General features: G+C 43.0%; 1 protein-coding gene across 1 annotated transcript in view; it reads left to right on the top strand.

Moving 5' to 3' along the window:
* The window catches only part of cacna2d2a (calcium channel, voltage-dependent, alpha 2/delta subunit 2a), a 668643-nt gene that overhangs the window by 397003 nt on the left and 244660 nt on the right, over positions 1 to 26980 (top strand). The window contains exon 6 of the mRNA XM_048606749.1: positions 21479 to 21620. Within this exon, the coding sequence (XP_048462706.1) occupies positions 21479 to 21620 (142 nt within the window). The remainder of the gene's footprint in view (positions 1 to 21478; positions 21621 to 26980) is intronic.

Below are 26980 nucleotides of genomic sequence, written 5' to 3'. Positions count from 1 at the left end.
TTCTTAAAAATGGTACAACATTAGCCACCCTCCAGTCATCAGGCACTTCCCCCATAGTTTTGGATGATGCAAATATTTATGTAAGAGGTCTGGTAATTTCCTCCCTTGCTTCCCACAAAGTTCTGGGATACATTAGGTCAGGTCGTGGAGATTTATCCACATTTATATTCTCTAAGACCTCCTGAACTTCCTCTTCTTTAATGTGAACTGTTTTTAAAACATCAAAATTTATTTCTCTGCATTCTCTGGACCCAATTTCTTTCTCCACAGTAAAAACTGATGCAAAATATACAGCTAGTATCTCTCCCATTTCCTGGGGTTCAACACAAAGACAACCTCCTTGATCTTTAAGAGGACCTACCCTCTCTCTAGTTACCCTCTTGCTCTTAATGTATTTGTAGAATCTCTTTGGATTATCCTTAGCCTTATCTGCCAATGCTGTCTCATATCCCCCCTTTGTCTTCCTGAGTTCCCTCTTAAGAATGCCCTTACACTCTTTATATTGATAAGAGATTCAATTGAACAATGTTGACTATATCTAAAATAAGATTCTCTCTTATTCTTGACTAGAACCTCAATATCTTTATTTGTCCATTGGTCCTTAATTTTACCAGTCTTACCCTTCATTCTAACAGGAATATAATGCCTCTGAACTCTCGTCGTCACACTCTTGAAAGCCTCCCACTTGTGAGATGTCCTTTACCTATGAACAGTCTACTCTAAGCAACCTTTGAAAGTTCTTGTCTCATACAATTAAAATTTGCCTTACTCCAATTAAACACTTTAACTTTAATTGAAGGCTTATCCTTTTCCATAACCATTTTGAAGCTAATAGAACTATGATCACTAGACCCAAAGTGTTCCCTCACTTTTACTTCAGTCACCTGCTCTGCTTTATTGCCCAAAAGAAGGTCTAGTTTTGCTCCTTTTCTAGTAGGAGAATCCACATATTGATTAAAGAAAATTTTCTTGAACACATTTGACAAATTCTTCACCATCCAAACCTTTAACACTTATGGTAGCCTCAGTCAATGTTTAGAAAATCAAACTCTCCCATTATTACAAGCTTTATTATGCTTACATATTTCTGAGATCTACCTATGTATTTGTTTCTCAATTTCCCTCTTACTATTGGGCGGCCTATAGTACAATCCCATCAAAGTGCTCTTTCATTTTTTATTTGTAATTTCTACCCACATAAAATTTCACTGGATAATTTTTCAGAAATGTCTTCCCTAGTTACAGCAGTAATGTTTTCATTAATCAAAAATGTTACCCCTCCTTCTTTCTTGCCTCCTTTTCTATCCTTATGGCATCTAAAATATCCTCTCTATCAGAATAATATCTCCCTTAATAGAATGAGCAAATCTCCCTGCTAATATATTGGTCCCTTTCCAGTTCAAGTTAGACCCATCCTTTTTGAACAGGTCTTTTGTATCCCAAAAGACATTCCAATTGTCCAAAAACCTGAATCCCTGAACAATACATCAACCCTTCAGCCATTGATTTATCTCCTATAACCTTTTGTTCTTTCCCTCGGTTGAGTTTGGCATTAGGAGTAAACTAGGAATTACTACTGTCAGTTATTCATAATTTCTTGAAGCGGGGCAACAGGTGGACAAGGTAGTGAACAAAGCATTTGATACAGTTGCCTTTATTGATCAGTGCATTGAGTATACGAGTTGGGATATCATATTACACGACAATGGTTAGGCCACTTTTGGAATACTGCATTCATTTCTGGCCTTCCTGCCATAGGTAAGAAGTTGTGAAAGTTGAAAGGGTGCAGAACAGATTTACAAGGAATTTGCCAGGGTTGGAGGGTTTGAGCTATAGGGAGAGGCTGAATAGGCTGGCGCTATTTTCCCTGGAGAGGCAGAGCCTGAGAGGTGACCTTATAGATGCTTATAAAGTCATGAGGGGCATGGATAGGGTTAATAGCCCCCAGGGTATTTTTCCCAGGATAGGGGAGTGCAAAACTAGATGGCATAGGTTTAAGGTGAGAGGGGAAAGGTTTAAAAGGGACCTAAGGGGCATCTTTTTAATGCAGAAGGTGTTGGAGGCTGGTACAATTACAACATTTAAAAGACATCTGATGGGTACATGAAAAGGAAGGGTTTGGAGGGATATAGGCCAAATGCTGGCAAATGGAACTAGATTAATTTAGGATATCTGGTTGACATGGACGAGTTGGACCGAAGGATCTGTTTCCATGCTGTATAACTCTATAACTCAAGTTTCTATTTTTTAATCTTCTACCTAACCTCTTAAATTCACTCTGTACTGCTTTGATCTTTTCCCTAAAAATGTCATTCCGACCAATGTGTACAATAACTTCTGGCTTGTCAACATGCTTGAAATGTTTGGAGACGTCCTTAATCCTAGCGCCAGGAAAGCAACAAACCGTCCTAAATTTACGCTGACTGCCACAGAATCTCCTGTCTATGCCCTTACAGGTGAGTCCCCTTTAACAATAATTCTATTAAATCTTGTCAAATGCTGCCTAATATAAAAATCATTTCAAGTGTCCAATAACTAACTGGCCCTTCCATTTTCCTTGGAGAGACTATCTCCTTTAACAGTTCCAAAAACTGAACATCTATTTGATAGAGGATTAGCCACCAGAGACTTTTGAACTACCTTCTTACCCTTCCTGACAGCTACCCATCTATCTGACTGATCCTGCTGTGTAATAACTTTTCTAAACCTACTACCCATCTCACTCTGTACCTCGTAAATGCCCCGAATAACATTAAGCTTGTCAAAATGTTTCAATAACACCTATATATAAATTAAACTACCTTTCATCACCTACACAAAATAATGTTAAAATGGAAAAGAAAAATTAAATATATCAAACATATAAAACTTAAATAAAATCAAGCACTTATGTTACAAAGTTATGTAGAGTAATCATGAATTGGAAGACAGGAAGCAAGAATTTATTTGTAAAAAACGATAAGGGAGAACTCTGCGTGTTTCCCTTAAGCAATATAGTGCAGAAAGAAACTGTCTGTATGTAGCTGAAGATGTACAGGCAGTTCTAAAGGGAAACGTATTAATTGGCTGTGTGATTGGGAACCTTAGGCGTGTTTTGATATTTTGGCATTGAGCTGGAATCAGCCAATTAATTTAAACCAAGCACTTAGTGATTGAAAGCCAATTGAATTTAAATCTGATGGTTTTGACAACCAGTGCTATTGTAAGAAAATTGATATGTCATCCAAGGTATATAAGGGGAGGTTTTTTGAAAATCGGCATGAGAGTGAATCGCCGTCTGAGAAACAAGCACCTACGCTCACAAGAAATCGCTGAGCTCTGTAAGAAAGCACCATCTCTTCCTTAAAGGTACCATGGCACTTCTTGCTAAGCGTTTTCACAGAGAATACATCCATGACAACAGAATCAGCAGAAGAAAAGTGTTTATGACTGGAGAGAAGACAGAGTATTCCAGAAGGCACATTCTGTGTTGACTTTGAGAGACTATGCTTTAATTTATTTTTTCTCTTACTACTTGGGTTATGTAAGTGGGACTTGTGTTTATTGGAACAGCATACCAATAGAATTTTATTCAGTTAGGGAATAGTTGCGAGTTGCGGGGAATTGTTCAGTTTGTTTGTAGTTCTGTTAATTTGTTCACTGTTAGGGTTAAATAAATAAATTGTTACTTGTTACTTATAAAGTGAATAGCAGGGATTTGCTTTCATTTAACCTCCCCTCCTTCGTAACACTTAGGTGATTAACTGAATAAAAAGTGACACCTCTTCAATAAATTCCTCAAAGAAAAAAATCTTCTCCAGAGCCGACCACATGTAGGATTCCTCAAAACGAAAACACAACTGCTTATTTAAAAGAAGATTGTTTGGTTTTTCCAAAAAAATACTTTTGCAATGTTAAAAAGCCCTCTGAAAACCATTGCAAAGTGAAAAATACCCTCTAAAATGCATAGAGATATTTTTAACTTCTGAACTTAGAGTTAAAAAGAAACCTCAGCTGTTCGCTGTAGACCCTGAAAAGCTGGTTTAAAAGAAGTCTGTTTTTAAAAAAGTCCCGATTTTTTTTTGTTTTTTTTTCGTTCTTTTTGAACGCTAATGAAACAAAATGAATGTAAATCTTATTTTGTAAAATACAATGACTGTAATAACTGTAAAATAAACTATAATAAATCTTTAGCTAAGCCTGCAATCCCAGGAGCAGCTGCAAAATCCATGCTGCACAAGGGCTTGTCAAGCCGCACATTGATTGAGTGGAACCCTTCCTTGTTACTAAATTCAGCAGCATTATAATATGTAGGTATTATAGATATGGGTACAGTCTCAGCACAGACTCGATGGGCCAAAGTGCCTGTTTTGTGCTGGTTAACTCTATTGTGTCCTTCGCCTGGGAGAGCCACTGAAATTGATAAATGCCGCTGCTGGCTATTGCACTGGGGGAAAGAAAATGAAGAGCTATGATCTTGAATAATTACTTCATCATTGGTGGTCCCTCAGAGATAAGAATGACTCTCTTCCACTCTCAGGGTGAGCCTGTAGGTAGTTGTACAGACTGATGCAACAACTGCAGGCTCTGTTCCACTTGGGGCAGAAGGTGGTCATGGGAAGGGGTGGGTGGGGCGTTGGTATGGCAGTGCGCTCCTTTCACCATTCTGGCCTGGCATCCGCTTTTTCCCGATGGCAAGTCTCGAGGTGCTGGACACATTCCTGGATGCTCGTCCTCCACTTCGGCCTTGGGCCAGTGATTCCCAGGTATCTGTGGGAATGCTGCACTTCGCCAATGACACATTTAGGGTATCACTAAAGCACTTCTGCCAACCAGGGGCTCTCCTGCCATTTTGAAGCTGGGAGTAGAGCACCTCGTTGGGGAGTCTCATGTTGGTCACGTGGCTGATATTTCTAGCCTATTGTAGCCAATCAGGGGTGATCAGTGCCTTGATGCTGGGGATGTTGGCTTGGTCGAGAATGCTGATGTGTCTTGGATCACAGAGTATGAGCAAGCGGTTTTTTTGATGATTTGGTTAAATGTAGTTAAGAGAAGGCTTGACAACAGCAATTAGCTTAAATTTGAATGTTTGTTAAGTAATAATAAAGGACGAAAAAGAAAGGAGCATTTATTAAGTAAATAAAAAGAATGATAAAAGAGAAATAAACAATAAGCCATGCCCTTCTGGCCGTCGGGGACCCCTCGATCGATGGCTGGTCTGGAGGCTGAGCTTGTTCCTGACACTGGTCCGAGGCAAAGTCCAATGACTTGGAATGAAACTCTCTCTTATACTGTGTAACAAACAGCAAGGCACAGAAAACAGCAGATACAATAGACACAGTTGCTGGCCGGTGCAGAAAGCACAGCTCCAGAAAAAAAACAGGCTGCAGGTACCGTCCTCGGCCCATAAAGGAATGTTCACAGGACTCATTCAAGGTCATGCAGCTTGTCGAGTATCATCCTAAACTTTCCCAGGCTTTTTTCCCATGCAGCTGTCGAATATCATCATTAACATTTTGCCCTTCCGCGTCTTCCTTCCCAGCGGATTCAAAGGACCTTGCACAGGCACCATTGGTGGTACTGCTCCAGTGCCTTGAGGTGTTTGCTGTAGACAGTCCACTTCTCAGAACCTTATAGGACAGCAGGAACCACCACAGCTGTGTAAACCATGATCTTGGTGTTGGATCTGATGTTGCTGTAGTTCTCAAACACTCTTTTCCTCAGGCTTGTACAGCACAGGTACAAGCAATGCTGGATCTCTTCATCAATAGTCTCTTTGGCCAACAGGACACTACCAAGGAATTGGAATTGATCAGCATCCTCTAACGCCTCCCTGTGGACCTTGATGATCGAGGGTTTGCTCCACAATGCCAGGCCAGGTTGGCGGAGGATCTTCATTTTGTGGATGTTCAGGGTGAGACCCATGCTCTCACACCCCTCCATAAAGATGCTGACGATGGTCTGGAGTACATTCTCTGAGATTGCGCAAACACAAGCATCATCAGTGTATTACAGCTCAATGACACTGGTTGGGCTACTTTGGTTTTGGCTTGAAGGTGGCAGAGGCTGAATAATTTCCCACAGGCTCATGGAATCCCTACAGTGTGGAAACAGTCCATGTGGCCCAACAAGTCCACACCGCCTCTCCGAAGAGCATCCCACCCAGACCCATTCCCCTAACCCTGCATTTCCCATGTCTAACTCACCTAACCTAAATATCCCTGGACACTATGGGCAAATTAGTGTGGCCAATCCACCTAACCTGCACATCTTTGGACTGTGGGAGGAAACCGGAGCAATCAGAGGAAACCCACGCAGACACGGGGAGAATGTGCAAACTCCACACAGGCAGTCACCCGAGGGTGGAATTGAACCCAGGTCCCTGGCACTGTGAGGCAGCAGTGCTAACTACTGAGCCACCATGCCGCCCCCAAATTAGTCCACTCCAGTGGGGAGCTTGGCATTGAGGTGAAGCATTGCAATGAGATAGATCGTGAACTGTGTTGGGGCGATGCCAAAAGGGAATTGGTCAGTGGTGGAGCCATTTGTCATTACGACAACTTCCATGTCATTGTGGAGCAGGTGAAGGATTGTGACAAACTGCGGGGTACAACCAAAGTGGAGACGGATGCTCCATAATGCTTCCCATTTGACGGTGTTAAAGGCCTTTGTAAGGTCGAAGAAGGCCATGTACGAGTGTAAGTTCTTTACTCTGCATTTCTCCTGCAGCTTTCATGCAGTGAGAATCATGTCCATTGTGCCTCTCCATGGCCAAATGTCACACTGTGAATCCAGGAGGAGTTCCTCAACCATAGGGAGGAGACAGTTGCCATGTGCTTTTGGGCTTAACAGTTCTTGGATCTCCTGATCATTCTCCTCAAATCATTCCAGGTGTTTCCTGGTCGAGTGGCCGATTGAGTTTTTGCAGGCAATAATAATGGTAGTCTTAAGAGTGGACCAGAGGCTGTTGGGATCCTGCAACTCAGTGTCGCAGAGGGTCGCTAGGTTTGTGGAGAGGAGTTAGTTATGAGGCTACTTTTTCGGTGTCTTTAAATGCCTAACTGTTGAACTTTTGCGGCAATGCTTCTGATGTCTCTGCTGCAGCGAGGCTATGTTTATGTTATCCTGGCTTGGATCAGGCGATGGTCCGTCCAGCAGTGCTTGGCTCCTGTTATAGCGCATGTAATTTTAATGTCTTTCCCATCTCTGATTATTGACGTAGTCAAGGAGGTGCCAGTGTTTGGAGCATGGGTGCTGCCATGTTCTATTTGTCCTTTTGGCAGAACGATGTGTTAGTGAGGAGGATGTTGCATATGAGCTATCATCTAGAATATATTGCACTTGTGACATTTCTAATACTTTTTTTTAGTTCTTGGGATATGGTGCAGCTGGCTCGGGCAGCATTTATTTATTAATAGCCCAGGGGCCAATGAAAAGTCAAGCACATTGTTGTAGGTCTGGAGTCATATGTAGGGAAGTCCAGGTAAGCGCATCAGATTTCATTCCCTGAAAACATTAATGAACAAAATGTATTTTTACAACTATCAGTATTGTTTTTATGGTAATTATTAGGCTACCTTTTAATTGCATATTTTTAAATTAAGATTTCACTTTCTGTCAAAGTGGGATTTAAACCCAGGTGTCCAGAACATTAGCACTGGGTTTCTAGATTCCTATACATTGCCACAAAGCCACTGCCTCCCCATTGAGGACTGGGAGATGCCACATAGTTCCTGTTGGCTCCTTGAAATTAGCCTGTAGCGTAAAATTAAGCAGTTTTGTAACCTTCACATCTGCCTTCAGAGCACAGCGTCCGCTTAAGATGAGACACTTCCATTTTGGTATCCCAGGGCATCCTCAGTTTGAACTGAGCTTCAGGCATCTGAAAGAAATTATAGTGAGGACAGTTAATGCTGGCTCTCCTCGTCAGCCTCAGCATTCTCCCTCCCAAAGGCTATGCTGGATGTTGTTCCTGTTCCTCGGCATGCTAAACCCTTTGTAATTCTTGTCTCCTGAATTGTCTGTACAAGGATGTGTAGAGGTTGGAACTAGGTTGTCCTCATTGACTTCAAGGTCATTGGCCCAGGTTAACAATCCCAGTCAATCAGGAAAGCCCTGGCTGACCAATATAACCAGGAGCTTTTGTTGCCGGTATCTGACTTTTGTACGCTGCTGCAGAGTGTCTGGTTAAAGTTAACGGGTCCCTGACAGCGCTCCTTCTTTTTGGGAGAGGAGTACGTCAGGGCAGCCCCTTATCCAGCCACCTGTATTCTCTGTGCCTCTTGTGGAGGAGGTTGTCAGGACTGGTGCTGTGCAGCTGGGCATGGGCGTAGCCTCTCGGCTTACACTGATGACGTGCTCCTCAGCTTCACCAACCCGGCTGACCTGGGGACGATGTGCAGGTGCCAGGCGGTGTGCTCGGCGGCGTCTTCCGTCAGGATCATCTGGGCTAAATGTTCCGGACTCCTGGTCGGTCCACGGCGGGTGGACTCTCTGCGACAGGAGCGATAGGGGTTCAGCTGGAGCACCACCCACCTCCTCTTTCTGGGAGTCTACCTTAGCCCGGCTGAGGAATCCTGGCCGGGGGTGGATTGGCAGGAGCTGGAGGCCAAAGTCTCTGCTCCCCTAGGCCGCTGGACAGGACTGCTCCGAGTGCTGTCTTACAGGAGTCGAGTGCTGGTCATAAACCAGCTGGTGGCCTCCACATTGTGGTACCGGCTGGGCCCTTTGGTCCCTCCTCCTGGTTTTGTTGCTGACATCCAGAGAACATGGTTTACTTCTTCTGAGGCAAAAAGACACACGGGGTTGCAGCACAGATTCTGAATCTCCCTATTGAGGAGGGCGGTCAGTCGCTGGTGTGTGTCCGCACCCAGGTGGTGACTTTCCACCTGCAGGCCTTGCAGCGATACCTTTTACGTTGAGCCTCCTCCTAGGTGGTGCACTCTGGTGACGTATTTTTTTTCTGACAGATACACACCCTCGACTACGACACACAGCACCTGTTTATCAACAGTGACGGTTCGGAGGTCGCCCTCAGGACGCTGCCTGTCTTTTACCACGACCTGATCGCTGTCTGGGACATGGTCGACTCGCATCATGCCTACCTTCTGGCAGGAGTGGCGGCCATCGTCAGAGAGCCACTGCTCAGGAATCCGCACCTCCATAATTCCAGGTTCAGTCAGCTGTCAGAGGGGAGGGCCGTGACTGCAGGGTGACCAGTGTCAGGACGTGCAGGGCGGCGGGGGCCTGGGCTGGATGCTGCTGCAGGGATTGGTACACAAGGCCGTGGTGGACGTCCGGTTCATGGCCACTGTCATTCAATGCCTTAAAACAGCAGTGCTTGGACCCAGCATTCTGCACCAGTTGGAGAATGCTCAGGTGTGCGGTGGAATTCCGTCTGCGCCTACCCCTGCTTGGACAGAATTTCACATTGTCCCCAGGATCCCGTACTTCACCCGGGAGGTTGTGCCCCACAACCTGAGCCGCCTCCGGAATTTCAAGTTTGTGTCTTTTAAAGATGTGAAACGGCAGGCCCTGTACAGACTGCTGTTGCACACCTTCCACCTCTTCTCCTTCATCCACCGCCCAGACATGCACTGGCGCACCCATTTACCACTGGGCAGTGGGAATTTCCAGTGGAGAGCTCTCTACATGGGAGTCCTCCCTCTTTCCCTCAGGGATCTGGGGTGGAGGGTGTTGCACACAGTGGTTCCATGTAACCACAGACTGTGGTGGCTTCCAGCCCAACTGTCTGTTTTGCGGCGATGCGGAGTCCATGGATCATGTATATATTGGGTGATGACGCTTACAGTCCCTTTTCAGTTATCTTAAAGACCTCCTTTTGTGTTTCTGGCTGCACTTCAGCCCCACACTCGTGATCTTTGGGCATCCGGTACAGAGGGAGTGTGGGCAGGTCGGAGGATCTCCTGGTGGGTCTGCTCCTCGGCCTGGCTAAACTGGCCATTAATAGGTCCAGGCAGCAGGCCATGGAGGGAGTCGTTATGGCTGTCTGCCTGCCCCTCTTCCGTGGCTACGTCCGCTCCCGGGTGTCCCTGAGAAGGAGCATGCGGTGTGCACCGGCGCTGTCAGTGCTTTTTGGGAAAGGTGGGCACTGCGGGGTGTGGAGTGCTTTATTTCCCCCACAAGCTCTATTTTGATTTGATCCCTACCCCTCCCCCTCACTTTTTCTTTCACATAGGCTTTGCCCCCAGAGGCTCTGCTTGATACTGATTCTTTGGTCACTTGAGTGTTTTTCGTGGTGGTGGTATGTTACTAAAGTTTTTTTTAACTGTTGATAAAGTGTTTTTACTGTGTCTCACACCTGCGAAGAAGAAAAAAATATAACCAGGAGATTAGATCTCTTCAGTTCAGGGACTGACTCTGAGCTGGCTGGCCACAGCCAGTGTATTGTGCACAAGTAAATAAAGGGTGACTTGGTGACAGGATACCAGCCTCGGTGCGGTTATTTTAATGGAGACAAGAGAAAACAGGACGTGCTTGAAGAACGTTCACTTGCTACAGTCATCTTGGAGCTTGGGTAAGCATTTCTGGCATCATGCCTTTATTTAGGCGACTTGACTCATTTAATGCTGCTGTCGAAGACTGGACTGAGTATGTGGAAAGAATGCAATACTTTTTCCAGGCAAGTGACATTGGGGCAGATGAAAAACAACGAGTGATCCTTCTGACTGCTTGCAGACCTGCTGCATTCTTGGTTATAAGGGGCTTAACTTTCCCAGAGGCACCAGACACTAAAACCTTCCAAGAGTTGACAGAGTGCGTTAAAGAATATTACGACCCCAAATCTCCTCTAATTTTGAGACACTATTGGTTTTATTTGGCTGCTAGAGAGCCAGGGGATTCCATTTCAGGATTTTTGAACAGGTTGCAATGACTGGCAGAGGCATTTGGGTTAACCCTGAATGAGATGCTGAGAGACCACTTGGTATGTGGGATTAATGTCATAACCATGCAAAAGCACCTAGTAGCTGAAGCCCAACTGGACTTCAAACAGGCACTACAACCTGCTTTGTCAATGCGGCAAGTGGAGCATGGGAGTTACAGGGCATCCCAATCGAAGTGGAATCTCTCACCACTCTGACTGAGCTTGGGGAACACCACTTGAATGTAGGCACTCACAGAGCCTCACGCAGGGCATATCCTGAGCAGAGGAACCCTAGGCCAGCCCACAGCAAAACCCCACAACAAAGCTGAGCCTTGGCCAAGTAGCTAAAAAGTTCCTCAGGATCTGAGCCAGCAAGCCATTGTAGTTGCTGCCGGTGTGTGGATTCGACAGCAAAGGAGTCACACAAGGCCTAACTTGAGTAAGAAAACTCGTGGGCTGGTACCCAGCAAAATGCACACCCTGGAAAGTCCCCTTACGTGTGATTTGGAACAATTGAATTGCTTGGTGATATCTAAACTGGAACTAATTAAAATGAATGTGTGGTTAAATGGTCACCCAGTTCCTATGGAGGTCAATACTGGTGCAGCAGTATCTGTGGTTGTCAAATTGGTCTTTAACAAGATTCGCTTGGGACTCCAATCCTCAGGTTTGCACAAGACCTCAGCCAGACTGAGAACAGACACTGGGGAACCATTGCAGATTAAGGGCATGACTTTGGTTCCAGACTCCTACGAGAAGCAGTTGGTGCAGTTACCACTGATGATAGTAGAAGGCTCAGGCCCAAGCCTATTGGGGCGGAATTGGTTGAGAAAGATTCACCTGGGTTGCTCAACATTTTTTGATTAGAAAATGGCTGCCTCAGTGAAATCCTAGTGAAATACCCAGGAATAATTCAGAAATGACTTGGACACATCAAAGGGGCCACAGCCATTTTACCTGTTGACCTGATTCTGAGATTTTGCAAGGCCCACCCAGTGCCATTTGCCTTGCGGGCAAAAGTAGAGGCCGAAATCAGGAGGCTGGAGAGCAAAGGAATTGGCAATCCAGCGCAGTTTGCAGAATGGGCAGCACCGGTCATACTGAATGTGAAACCTGACGGCTTAGTTCGCCTGTGGGGATTTTAAGGAAATGGTAAACCGCTTCTCATAGCTGGATACATATCTAATCCCTCGCATGGAGGACTTGTACACAAAGCTGGTGAGGGGCTATCCTTTATGAAGCTGGATGTGAGCCATGCCTACCTGCAATTGCAGCTGAATGGGGAGTCCCAAAAATAAGCTACAATTAATACCTATAAGGGTTTATATCACTATACAAGACTGCTATTTGAGATATCATCACCCTCCACCCTTTTCTAGCAGACCATGGGAAAATGTGTGTTCCAGGCACCCCAAGCCTCCTACTTGGGCTATGGAATCGACAAAACCGGATTACACGTGTTGGAAAATAAAGTGAGAGCGATCAAAGGATTGTGTTAAGCAAACCTCAGAGTCCAAGGTGGATGCAGCCTTGATACTGTTACCAGTGGAAGAAGAGGAGGAAACTCTACCGAGACGCTCTGAACACAGAAGGTGGGCTTCCATCTGGCACACATCGCCTGTGTCAGAGTCTGAACCAGAGGATCCAAACTTGGGGCAAAAATGTCGCAGGAAAAGCTACAAGCCAAAGACCAGGCCTAAATCCCTGAACTTGACGGATAGATATGTACTGATTGGAACCAGGTTGACCTTGTTGTCTACGAGGTCATTGATTGGGGTTCTTAACCTGGGCCAATCAGGAAAACCCTAGGTGATCAGTATAACCAGGAGAGGAGAATCTCCTCAGTTCCGGTGACTCACTCCGAGCTGGCTGGCCATAGCCAGTGGACTGCGCACAAGTAAATAAAGAGTGATGGGATACTGGCCTCTCTGCAGTTACTTCAAAATGCAACAGCAATGATAGCACCAGCCTCACAGGATTCATTCTGCTTGGTATCCTGGTGCTATGTGGGAAATTCAGAACCAGTGCATCTTCTCATTCGTTCCTGAGCAGTCATGGAAAGCACGAATGAGTCTATTTAGGTTATGATGCACTATGTCATGGAGGCCGCCCAGCAGGAGGGCCAAATCCCTGAAGAAACATTGGCTAAGAGCAGATCTAATAAAGGTTTTCAAAATGATGAGTGGGCTTGATAAAGTGGATAGCAGGAAAGTGTTTCCACTTAATAAAATATAGAGAACCGGGGGAACAATGTAAAATAATTTGCAAAGTAGCAAATATGATTTTGAGAAAAATCTTTTCCACATAGCGAGTAGTTTGAATCCGGAATGTACTATCTGGAAATGTTGAAGAGGCAGATTCAATTGAAATATTCCAGAGAGCATCAGATGATTGTTCAGATAATATTATGTACAAGGGTATTGGGAGAAAGGAAATTGGAAATTCATGGGCTGAATGGCCTCGTTTTGCACCGTGACACTTCTGTATTTCAGTGATAATGCCACTATAAGAACCATTAACTTATTCAAATGGATGCAGTACAATCCACGTCACCAAACAACATTAATCTCGCAGGTCCACAACCTCACTTGTCCCACAGTGCACTCAAGAAATACATTATTAAATATAACAGACTGTGCCCTTACATTCTTACAGTTCAGTGTGCAAGTATAGCAGCTCTGAGGGGTTGTGCAGCAATGAAACATGTGCAATGCATTTCCGAATTAGAGAATGTAGATAACACCTTTAAGTTTGCCTGTGGTCACATCAGCTTTGCAGAGATGACAAACGTTCAGTTGTTATAGACAGTGGAATGGTGAGGATTTCTTGAGGCCAAAATTTATCATTACTTTGGTCAATACAGCTGCATGTGAAGTGCATCACTGAATAATATGGATATTTGATGAATGCAATTTCTCCTAGCAGGGTTTACAGTGCAAGTATTCCCCAACCCACCCCACAGACAAAAATAAAATAACTTACCCCGACCACTATGAATGTGTTGAAAGCCATGTTTCTTCCTTATTGTGCACTTGAGGTTTGGTCAAAGATGGAATGTTATCCAGAACACGCTCCTGTGAGTGAGTTACAAAATCTACCTGATAGTCTAGATTTCTCAACACCCCCACCCACCTTTCATGTGTTGTGATACTGTCCTTTATTTTTAATTCTGGGTTGTGAGTATTGCTGGCTGGACTAGAATTTATTGCCTATCCCTAGTTGCCCTTGAGAAGGTAGTGGTGAGCTGCCTTCTTGAACTGCTGCAGTTTGTGTGCTGTAGGTAGATTAACGTGTGAGAGTGAGATACAGAATTTTGATCTAGTAACATTGAAAGAACAGTAATATATTTCCAAGTCTGAATGGTGAGAGGCACATGCAATGTGTTTGCTGCCTAAGCTGATGACACATGCTGCAGATGTAACCTTGATGCAGCACAGTGCTTTATAGCAACATGTCCTCCCTCTTGACTGTTCAGTGCTCTGGACAGTGACAAACAGCCTGCCTTCCTGTCTGCACTAAAACACAATGCAAGCCTTGGGTACATTGATCCTCCAAGGAAGCACAAAGTGAATGAGCATTCATCAACCAAGCTACAAACAATGAAATGCATCTTGTGCAGTTGAATGAAATGGATATGTGTCTCTGTATGCAAAGTGACCTGAGCATTGCAACATAAGGTGTTGGTAAACTTCAAAGCACAGTGGGTGACATGCTGATTTGTATTTGAAGTTGGTTCAAGATCAGCCTTTGTGATGTGATGGGACTGGCATTTTCTCGATGCTGACTTCTGTAGAAGAAAGTTGAAAGCAGATAAACATATGGATGATAATGGAATAGTTTAGGTTAGATGGGCTTCAGATTGGTTTCACAGGTCGGCGCAACATCGAGGGCCGAAGGGCCTGTACTGCGCTGTAATGTTCTATGTTCTATGTTCTATGTTCTAATTTCCAAGGACCAATGAAATATTAGCAAATGGACCACACTCTTTACAGGTGTGGTGGAGGCAGGTTCAGTTGAGGCATTCAAGAGGGCATTAGATGTCTATTTAAATCGAAACCGTGTACAGGATAATGTATCAACAGCAGGAGAATGACACTAAATCATGATGCTTATTTGGAGAGCAGGTGCAAACATGATGGGCTGAATAGCCTCATTCTCCACTGTAAAAATTCTGAGTCTGATTCTTTGCAATATTAGAATCTTTTCTTTTAATCTAGAATTTGTTACACCTTACTGGAGGACTATGCTGGAAATCTTGGAGTCTTAGAAAAGGTAAAGATTTTAACAAATATGCAGAAATGCCCAATTTACCTGTCATTCAGACCTAGGTTGACATAAAGCATGGGCTAGGTTTCTGTACTTAACAAGAATAACTTTATTAAAATAACCTGTGTTTATTGGTAAACAATATGAACTGTTAGCAAATAACTGCTAGTAACATCGCTAATCCCCTTAAAAACTCCCACTTACAACACAGACAAGGGATGGGAAATCATGGGTGTTAAGGGTCTCGACCCGATACGTCAGCTTTCCTGCTCCTCTGATGCTGCTTAGCCTGCTGTGTTCATCCAGCTCTACACCTTGTTATATCAGCAGTTCTGTGGTCTGTGTTCAGAGAATCTGCTGAGATGGTTCTTGTGCTCTTTGCGACACTGTTTCTTGATGCTTCTACTCAGGATGTTTTCATTGTTTTGTCGGAGGCACATGGGGCTGGTTCACAATTTTAAAAAAGGTCTCTGACCTGTTACTTAAAAGTCACAGCTTACAGCAATTGCTGAAGGAGAACAATAAACTGGTCTTCAGGTTTAATTTCCCTTTACCACAGAGAATAGAGAGAGCTCTTGAGCTAGTGGATGCTTGAAGGCTTTTCACTATCCTGTTAACAGTCCTAAGCTGGTCAGCTATCTGAGAACCAATGACATAGTTGATGGTAGGCAGAAGGCCTTTGTCATCAATAAGTGGTCACTATTCCACAGACTAGTCAGCTACTTAATGCCGGTTGAGTTTCCATTTGAACACAGCCCTTGGCTGCAGTTCATCTGCACCTTTACCTACTACTGCTGGAACCAATGGCTACATAAACAGTGTCTACATTCTGTGCTTGTTACTTGCTTTCAAAACATGCAGTAATCCTTTTAGTGATCTTTTGGTTTTAAAACATTTATTTTCCCATTTCACTCCATAGTAAAAAATACAGAAAAATAGAAAGATATGATCTTTACACTATCTTTAGCCACGTTAGAGTCGTAGAGCTGTACAGCATGGAAACAGACTCTTCGGTCCAACTCATCCATACTGACTAGATGTCCTAAATTCATCTAGGCCTGTTTGCCAACATTTGGCTCATATCTCTCTAAACCCTTTCTATTCATATACCCATCCAGGTGCCTTAAAAATGTTGTAAATGTCCCAGCGTCCAACACTTCCTCTGGCAGCTCATTCCATACATGCACCACCCTTTTTTACATCATTCCCCTCTCACCTTAAACCAATGCCATCTAGTTTTGGATTCCTCTACTCTGGGGGAAAAAAAACCTTAGCCATTCATCTTATCCATGCCCCTCATGATTTTATAAACCTCTATATGGTCACCCCTTGACCTCTGATGCTCCAGGGAAAATAACCCCATCTAGTTATTAATGTAAGGGTGTACTTTTTGGGGGAGGAAGACTGGTAGAGAGGATAAACTGGAAAGTTAGGTGTTTTCTGCTTTAGCCACCACTTTGAGGTTCCTCTCCTTCACTGTTGCTGGGTCATAATCCTGGAACTCTGCCTTTGCAGCACTGTGGGTGTACCTACACCACATGGATAGCAGCATTTCAAGAAGGCACTTCATTACCTTTTCAAGGGCAATTAGGAATGAGCAATAAATGCAGGCCCAGACAGTGACACCCAGTTCCTGTGAAATAGATAGAAATAGGTGCTCTAGGTAGACAATATATTGTTTTCAATGAAGAGAATATGTCACTGGGAAACAAATGTGAGCATCTGATGAATACTGCGTCTCAAGCAGAAGCAACAGTTCAACAATTCATATTTTTAACTTATAACCAGGTGTGTGAGATCATCGAAAGAAGAATCTGAATAACTATGCTGAAAATTATAACTTTCATTAGCAATTCTGGATACTTGCATGAATCCTTAGTAAGAGACATGATCTTCTGTGAAATGTAAGAGTCACACTCGAATGAGAGAAGCATAAAAAAAAAGATTGATCAAAATGACTACAAAGGTGACACTAAATGTGAGGAGAGATTCATTCTGACTGCTTATTTGACTTTAACCGAGAACTGAAGGATAATGGCAAGACAATGCGACTGAAGGTAAAATTATAGTCTAATAAAGTAATACTGCAGCTGTCAGTTCCTCTGGAACAGTACACAGGAAGATGGTTCAGGTTTCAGAACCATGGACAGTAATGCAGGAAGATACTGAGGTTTATGTGTACGGCAGGGAGCAACCCAGTGTAAGAAGTGGAGCAATTGAAGTACAATAATATTCTCCGTAACACAAGAAGCATTGCCACGAGAAGAACTAAATAAATCAGGCACACTGAACGGAGCCATATGTCTTTAAATGAGCATGGCAGCCTAAAGGGCAAATATCAGCTCACTCTAATTTGGAAGGGGAAACAATGACTTGCAAGGCCAGCTGAAAGATGAATATGAGCAACAAATTACGCTGAAGACCAACAGATGCAGGAATCAAGCCATGGCCCCTGGGAATTGAGCCTGCTCATCAACAATAAATAAAGGTGTCAACCTAGGCTATGTGGCTACCCTTTGGCCTCTGAGTCAGAAGGTTGTCAATTTAAATCCCATTTCAGAGGCCTAAGTACAGAATGTAGGCTGGCAGTACAGTATCGAGATTACTGAGTGAGTGCTGCATAATTGGAGGTATCATCTTTTGTAAGAGACATTGGTCAAAAATCTCATCGACTCTCTCAAGCAGCTGTAAAACATTTCCACATCTCTTTCACAGAAGAGGCTGAATGACCCCTAAAGCCTTAATAAACATTTATTCCTTGAATGAGATTGTTATATCAGTTCACCTGGTCAATCCCCTTGGCCGGATTTTCTGAGGAGCAGCAATTACAGATGGGTCGCCACTCTACTTCTACTTCTTCCCATTAAGACAGAACTGTGAATTTCTGGTAGGAGATTCTGATCATGGATTCCTTCAGAAATGTGGATTTACCTGAAATCCAGCTGTGTCATCATATGTAGGATTTTCAGGTTTGGCAAAGAAGATGCTCACTTTCATGGCAGTCATTACAGTATTCTCTGATTTAAATGCCCAGCATATCGCCAGACATTTTGATAGCCCCTGTGAAATGGTAGTGCGTGTAAGGTAAGTAGGGTGTGAGGTGGGTAGAGTGGAAGGGTGTCAGGTGTATATAGGTGCCAGGTAAATTACAGAGTGTTTAGGGAAGGTCAGTAAGGACAGGGGTTTTGGATCCATCTAAGCGAAGAGGTGGATGTGTGTGTCCACAAGCAGGAGAGGATCCTTGGGGAAGGGTGGGTGTCAGATACTGAGACAGAGGAGTGGTCTCAGATCCCAGGGTGGATGGGGGTCCTGGGTGAAAGGAGTGTGTCAGATCCAGCAATGCAGAAAAGGGAGATATTGGGTTTTGTTGGAGAAGAGGGTCCCAGGGAGAGAGGGAGAGTTTCAGACCCAGCAACAGGGAACAGGGGCGGGTTTCAGTTTCTGTGAGGAGAGGGGTTCCTGGGGAGATAGAGTGGTGTCACATCCAGTGGCAAAGAAGGAAGGAGTCTCAGGTCCTGGCAGGAAAGGAGGAAGGTGTCAGGGGAGGCAGAGCATGGGAGGGTCTCCATTTCTGTGGGGGGAGGGTGTCCCAGGGAGAGAAGGTGGTGTCAAGTGCAGCAGAAGTGAAGGAAGGGTCTCAGATTCAATCAGTTCCAGGGGTCCCAAGATATGGAAAGGGGGCTCAGTCCCAGGGGATAGGAGGGTGTCAGATCCAACGGCAGTGAAGGGGGGGGATGTTCTCAGGCTCTCCTAGAAGAGGGTCCCAGGGTGGAGAGGGGTTTATTGGATCTGGTGGCAGGGAAGGGAGTTGTGGTTTGAGCTTTTATGGGGAGAGTGGCTGGTGTAAAGTCCAGCAGAGGGGAAGAGAGTATTGTCACATCTCATGGGGAAGAGTGGTTGTTGGGTCAGGGTCCAAGGGGCATAAGGAGTCTGAGGCAGATGCAGTTAGATGTTCCATCTAATAGTTACCCAGGAGTTGGATTAGGTTTTGAATTGCCCAGTTCTTTTTCTGTGGACAATACTTACTTAACTGCAACAGAACCCTCTAAATTCTCCAATTTAATTGGATACAGGCTAATTGTACATCAGAATTGTTAACTTCCTAGACAGTTTCCCTGGAGTTGCTTAGGTTGAGATTTTTAGAGCCCTGACACACAACTCTGATCTATTCAGCAGAAGTGACTACTAACCGAAGTTATTTCTGGGAACATAATACTTAAAAACTTCTATCAGATTTCTTAGAATATAACACTGACTATACACTCTGAAAAGTGCTTCATTGGCTGAGATTTGGGACTGCCTGAGATTATGACTGATGCTATAAAAGCCAAGTTCTCTTTCTTTTTAAAACCTTGAAAATTGAAACTTTGCATCAGTGTTCTCCATTGGTGGATATTTGGGCAGAGCTAAAGTAAGAAATCAAAGCCAGAACTACTATTGAGGAAGTATTATTAGACTTTAAAGACAAGACACAATGTAAGAAAGAAACAAAATAGTACAAGATGAGTTCCTATAGCATCAATTGCAATCAAATAGTGCCATCTGCTTCAAGAAAAAGAAACTTGCGTGATTATCACTGCACTGTGTTGTGTGTCAGTCACTGAGGCAGCTGGTAGTAAAACTAAGTTGCAAATAAAATGCTCCTGTTTAGTAATGCAATCTTTGACTTGCTCGTGATAAGTGTTGATACAAAGTGTTGCTGACAACTCCCAACCTGTGATAAGAGGTTATGAATTAAGAATATCACAAACTGCTTCTTTTAATTGTGATGATTGTCTTTTGTGTTGTAGAAACAATAGTAACAATTTCCATTTATATGACATCTTTAGCATAAAGAGTTGGCAAGTTCCTAGGTAGTTTACAAACAGTTACCTTGAAAACAGAGACTGTGGCAGGAGGTGAACGGTTCAAAGCATGAATTAAGGCCGTGCTAAAATGATGGGTTTGGAGGAGGTTGGAGATAGTGATGCAAATGGTTAAGGAGTGAACTTCAAAGAGTATGATCAAGGGGACTAAATGAGCTGACATCAGGTGAAGGGAATGGATGCAGCAAAGAATCAGGAATAAGAGGAACAGAGCATTGGGGGTGGAACATAGGGATAGGGTGGGAGAAAGCTTTGAGTCATTTCTGGTTGAAAATTAAAATTTTGACCTGAATATTGAGATGCTGAAAGCCAGTTTAGATGAGAGGGCAAGAGTGTTGAATGATCAGGACCTGGTGTGAAACAGAATACATGTGGCAGAAGTTTAGGCATTAGGAAGTTTATGAAGGATGACAGTCTCAAAACTAATGTCTAGAGTTGACAAAGAGATTTGTTAGTGGAAGGTCTGAGGTAAGTACAGAGGTAGAAATGGAGTTTAAAACTTATCTGAGTTTTGTAGGCTATTCTGTTTGAAAATAAGCAAGAAAGCCGGAGATGACGTGGAAGTGGAGTTTGTGATGGGGGTGTTGCTAACCATTTTAGCCTTTGTGATATTGAACTTGAAACAGAAGAGGGAAACAGAGAGGTGGCAGAGAGCCCAAGCTGTATGACAGCATATGTGTGGAAGCTGACACTTTCTTGACCGATATTGTCATCAAATAGCAATCTTAAGAGAAGAGATGAATCCAGCTATTAATCCTTGGGGGACCTTGAGAGTAAACGTGCAGGGAGGGGAAGCCAATACTGTCGATGGATTCATTCCATTCAGAGAGGTCAGAATGGAACTGTAAAAGGGCAGTCTCACTGGGCTGCATGATGAAGAGACACCTTGAATGAGGCTGGTGTACTCAGCTTTATTGAACGCTCGTAAGCTTGAAGAAATGGAGAGATAATGGAATCCTTATCAAAGCACCAGAAGTTGTCATTTGTTATTTTTACTTGTTTGTGTTTTAATGCTGTGAGAGGAGCAGAAGCAGGATTCAAATAAACTGAGTGACAACAGCTTTAAACGGCAGGTTCATGTTGATTTAGGTTCACTGAATAACAGAAGTACAGTGTGCAGTGAAGCCATTTAACATATTTGACCTGTGCTAGTTCCACTTCTTTAACTTGAGCTGTTTTGTTTAATCCCATGAGGGTTGGAGTATTACAACTGTTCTGACCATTCAGCTTTGACCTCATTATTCTTGTCAGTAGTGTTAGGAATGACACTGAATGTTGGTATTGTAAACCTTGCTACAGTGCTTCTGTGCGGGATGAAGAGCCTCTTGGAGGAAGCAATAACCCGTGAAAACAAAAACCCTTCCGCCCTTTTCTCCAAATTTATGATTCTGCCGTACAGGAACAAACTGCTGAGGCCTATACTGGAGTTTCCCGTCTCTATCCTCCTTAGCATTTCTCACTCTGTCTTCTTTATTTCTTATAGGGTGGTGATAGAGAAGATGAAATCTCAGATGGGGAGCAAATTAATCCTCTCCAGTTGGAGTTTGTGGATGATCCGAACTTCAAGGTCAAAGTCAATTATTCTTACATGGCAGTGCAGATCCCAACAGATATCTACAAGGGCTGTGAGTATTATACAGAATTACACACAATGCATAACAGAACAAAAAGCCATTTGGCCCTACAAAGCACTGACGGTGTTCATATGCCACATAAATCAACTCTTACAACTCAGTCTACCAAAATACTACTTTTTGGTTTATTGCCTATATTTTGTCCCAAATCAACTTTGGGCCTTGTACAGTATTCCAAAATGCATTCTGAACCTCGTAATGACATTGTTGGTCATAAAAAATACTTCAGAAGCTTGTACAACTCAAAGCACCTTCTGGATAGAGAAATGGTTTAAGAGATTTTACATTTCTGGGGCATTGGGACCAATTCCAGGACAGGTAGGACCTGTACAAGGTAGATGATTAAACACATCAGCAGATCTGGGATTAATATCCTTGCAGTGAGATTTACTGGTGCAGTTGGAAATGGGTTAAACTAGCTTGCCAGAGGTAGGTCACCCAAAAAGGAATTCAGATAGAATGCAAACAAAGCTGGCTATGAAAAGTAGAAACATTCTAAATCAAAGTGGAATGCAGCAGAAACAAATAGCAACATGGAATCAAGTCAATGCAGAATGATGTTAACAGGAAGGAATTAAAGTCACTCTATCTTGGGTGTGCACATCTTTCACAACCAGATAGGGTTATACTCCTGAGAACTTGGCAGGTGGTGAATTTGCAGGGTTATTTTTGCTTGCCATCTGAACGTGATCTGTGCTAGTGATGATAAACCCATAACTAGATGTATAGCTCTTGGGTGTAGCATAGCAAAACAAAATTATATCTTATACTTTGCATATATGTGCATATAATACATGTAAATATATACCCAGCTCCCATACAGGTATGACATGATTAGCATTCAACAGTCACCTGTTCCCTAGGTCCATTTGGTCTCGGGTATCCCTGCTAGACCCTTCTGGATGATAACACCATCTCCTAGAACATGTTCTGCCTGAGATCTAGTTGCACAGAGATCTTCAATTGCTCCTAACTTCTTCTCACTGAGTCCTAATAGAACCTAGTTAGTTTAATTGCCTACCCTGCAATCCAGCACTTCTAACATTGAGTCAGCTCTCTCTGTCCATTGGGCACTTGCTGACTTCCAGTCCTTTTAAGTAATCGTTGAATATCTCTTCAGTGACCCTTGAACAGTAGTGGCTTTTCCAATTGAAAACCTTACATTATGCCCCTCTCCTATTCCAGGGCATAATGAAATGTGGCAACTTAGCAGAGTTTGGAACTTCCTGTTTCATGCATGTTTCCAGTCATGGATGGGTGTATTACTCAGCATGAAAAAGCATTGATATAACTAGAGAATTTACTTGCAAAAGTTATCATCGAAGAATGGTCTAACATGACACAAGAGGTGTCAGGCAGTTTTAGATTTTTTTGGCCATACAGAGATAAATGTTATGTCTAAAGAGGTGTAATTTTTGAAGGGAAACAAGTATTTGTACCCTCAGTTCTTTGCCTTAACATATTCTCACATCTGCATCAAGAACATATGGGCTTAACTGAAAAAGACGCAACATATCTTGGCCAGGGATCAACATGACATTAAGGAGTCAGTAAGGATGTGCCAGTCACTCCAGAACCATCAAGATTGGCAACATGAAGACCTCTACACCCTCACAAGATTCCATTAGTCGCTTGGTCCAAAGTCGCAACTGATTTATTCACTGTACGTGGCAATGATTAGTCACTAGTCACTCATTACTTCTCCAAACTTCCACTGTCAGACAATTAAAAGACACTTCAAGTACATGTAATGTTTGATCTATTCAGCATACCTGAAGAGATTGTATCTGACAGTGGGCCACAGTATACCAGCAGACCTTTAAGGTGCATGCATGCCAAATGGGGCATAAACTACGTTATCTCATTATCCCGGGTCCAACAATCTCATTGAGCAATGAATTTCATTGTTAAATCACTTATTATGAAGAGCAGGGTGACAAAGTGGTTTTATGTTGGACTCAATGTTAGAAGTGCTATATTGCAAGGAAGACAATTAAACTAACCAGTTCTATAAGGACTCAGCGAGAAGTTAAGAGCAATTGAAGATCTCTATGCTACTCGAACTCAGGCAGAACTTGTTCTAGGTATTATCATCTGGGAGGGTCTGGCAGGTATACATGAGACCAAATGGAGCTAGGGAACAGGAGGCTTATTATAGAGTCAGAGAGTCATACAACACGGAAACAGACCCTTCAGTCCAACCAGTCCATTCCGAGCATAATCCCAAACTAAACTAGTTCCACCTGTCTGCTCCTGGCCCATATCCCTCCAAACCTTTCCCGTTCATGTACTTATCTAAATGCCTTTTACATGTTGTAATTGTACCCACATCAACCACTTCCTCAGGAAGTTCATTCCACACATGAACTACCCTCTATGTAAAGATTTGCCCCTCATGTCTTTTTAAGTCTTTCTCCTCTTACCTTAAAAATGTACCCCCTAGTCTTGAAATCCCCCATCCTTGGAAAAAGACAACTACTATTAACTCTATCTATACCCCTCATTAATCTATAAACTTTTATAAGGTCACCTCTCAACCTAAGCTCCAGTGAAAAAAGTCCCTGCCTATCCAGTCTTTCCTTATAATTCAAACCTTCCGTACCTGGCGACATAGTGGTAAATCTCTTTTGAACCCTCTCCAACTCAATAATATCCTTGCTATAACTGAGCAACCAGAACTGGACACGGTATTCCAGAAGAGGCCTCACCAGTGTCCTGTACAAGCTCAACGTGACTTCTTAACTCCTTTACTCAAAGGACAGAGCAATGAAGGCAAGCATGCTAAATGCCTTTTTAACCACCCTGTCTATATGTGACGTAAACTTTAAAGAATTATGCACCTGCACCCCCAGGTCCCTCTGTTCTACAACTCTACCTAAGGCCCCACCATTAATTGTATAAGCCTTGTTTGTTGTACCAAATTGCAATACCTCGCATTTATCCAGATTGAACTCCTTCTGCCGTTTTTCAGCCCATTGACCCATTTGATCAAGATCCCTTTGTAATCTTAGGAAGCTTTCTTCACTGTCTACTATGCCACCAATTTTGCTGTCATCCACAAACGTACTAACTGTGCCTTCTATATTCTCATCCAAATCATTTATATAAATGACAAACAAAAAAGGACCCAGAACTGATCCCTATACGCAGTCCTCCAGTCCGAAAAGCAACCCTCCACCCACCACTCTCTGTCTCCTACCATTAAGCCAATTATATATCCAATTGACAAGCTCACCCTGAATCCTTTGTGAACTAACTTTACTAATTAGCCTACCATGGGAACCTTATCAAAGGCTTGACTAAAATGCCAACAACATCAACTGATCTGCCCTCCTCAATCTTTTTGGTAATTCCGTCAAAAACTCAATCAAGTTTATGAGACACAATTTTTCTCGCACAAAACCATGCTGACTATCCCTAATCAATTTTTGTCTCTCTAAATGTCCATAAATCCTGTATTACATAATAACCTTCAACAATTTACGCACAACTGAAGTCAGACTCACAGGTCAATAGTTCCCCGGTTTCTCCTTACAACCTTCCTTAAACAAAGGTACATTATCTCTCCAGTCATTGGGCACCTCATCGGTAGTTGTAGATGATGCACGTATTTCTGTGAGGGGTCTCGCAATTGCCTCCCTTATTTCCCACAACGTTCTGGGATACGTTAGATCAGGTCCCCGGGATCTATCCACCTTTATATTCTCTAAGACCCCCCAAACTTCCTCCTAAATCATCTCAACTGTTTTAAAACGTCAACATTTATTTCTCTGCATTCTCTGGACTCCATTTCTTTCTCCATGGTTAAAAACTGACATGAAATATTCATTTAGTACCACTCCCATTTCCTGGGATTGAACACAAAGATGACCTCCTTGATCTTTAACGTGCCCTACCCTCTCTCTAATTACTCGCTGTTGATGTATTTGTAGAATCTCTTTGGATTATCCTTAACCTTATCTGCCAATGCTGTCTCAAATCCCTTCATTGCCTTCCTGATTTCTTTCTTAAGAATGTCCCTACACTCTTTATATTGATTATGAGATTCAATTGAACCAAGTTACCTATATCTAAAATAAGATTCTCTATTATTCTTGACTAGAACCTCAATATCTTTATTCATCCATTGTTCCTTAATTTTACCAGCCTTACCCTTCATTCTAACAGAAACATAATGCCTCTGAACTCTCGTCATCAGACTCTTGAAAGCCTCCCGTTTGTGAGACGTTCTTTTACCTGTGAACAGTCTACTCTAAGCAACTTTTGAAAGTTCTTGTCTCATGCCATTAAAATTTGCTTAACTCCAATTAAAAGCTTTAATTTTTATGGAAGGCTTATCCTTTTCCATAAGCATTTTCAAACTAATGGAATTATGATCACTAGACCCAAAGTGTTCTGCCACTTTTACTTCAGTCACTTGCCCTACCTATTGCGCAAAGAAGGTCTAGTTTTGCTCCTTCTCTGTGAGGAGCATCCATATATTGATAAAGAAAATTTTCTAGAACACATTCGACAAATTCTTCACCATCCAAACCTTTAACACTGTGGTAACTCCAGTCCATGTTTGGAAAATTAAAATCCCCCATTATGACAACCCTCTTATGTTTACATGTATCTGAGATCTTACTATATATTTGTTTCCTAATTTCCCACTTACTGTTGGGGGGCCTATAGCACAATCCCATCAAGGTGATCTTTCCTTCCTTATTTCTAATTTCTACCCATATATTTTCACTGGACAATTTTTTAGAAGCATCTTCTCTTGTTACAGCAGTAATGTATTCCTTAATCAAAAATACCACTCCCTCCTCCTTTCTTGCCTCTTTTCCTATTATTCTTTTAGCATCTACAGCCCAGAATGTTGAGATGCCAGTCTTGTCCATCTCTCAGCCGAGTTTCAGTAATAGTCATGATGCCCCAATCCCACGTTCTTAAGCATGCCTTGAGTTCATCCGCCTTACCTGTAAGACCCCTTGAATTGAAATAAATGCAATTTAGTTCTTCAGAGTTACGACATACTCTGACTCTCTCTTGTGTTTCTTTTATAATTGACATGCTCTCTCCAAATTCAGAACTTTCCCTCATCAATCTTTCTATTTATACTACTACTTAGAATTCCTCTACTCCCCTTGTCTATCCATATAAAGACTCCCTTAATGGAACAAGTATATCTCCCTGCTTAGATGTTGGTCCTTTTCCAGCTCAGGTTAGATCCATCCTTTTGAACAGGTCTTTTCCATCCCAAAAGACATTCCAATTGTCCAAAAACCTGAATACCTGAACAATAGAGTGCAGGGCTGGATGAACACAGCAGGCCAAGCAGCATCTCTGCTCCTATGATGCTGCTTGGC

This window comes from Rhincodon typus, chromosome 16, assembly GCF_021869965.1.
Source record: "Rhincodon typus isolate 14 chromosome 16, sRhiTyp1.1, whole genome shotgun sequence".
Taxonomy (NCBI): domain Eukaryota; kingdom Metazoa; phylum Chordata; class Chondrichthyes; order Orectolobiformes; family Rhincodontidae; genus Rhincodon; species Rhincodon typus.
This window is presented reverse-complemented; position numbering and strand designations above follow the sequence as displayed.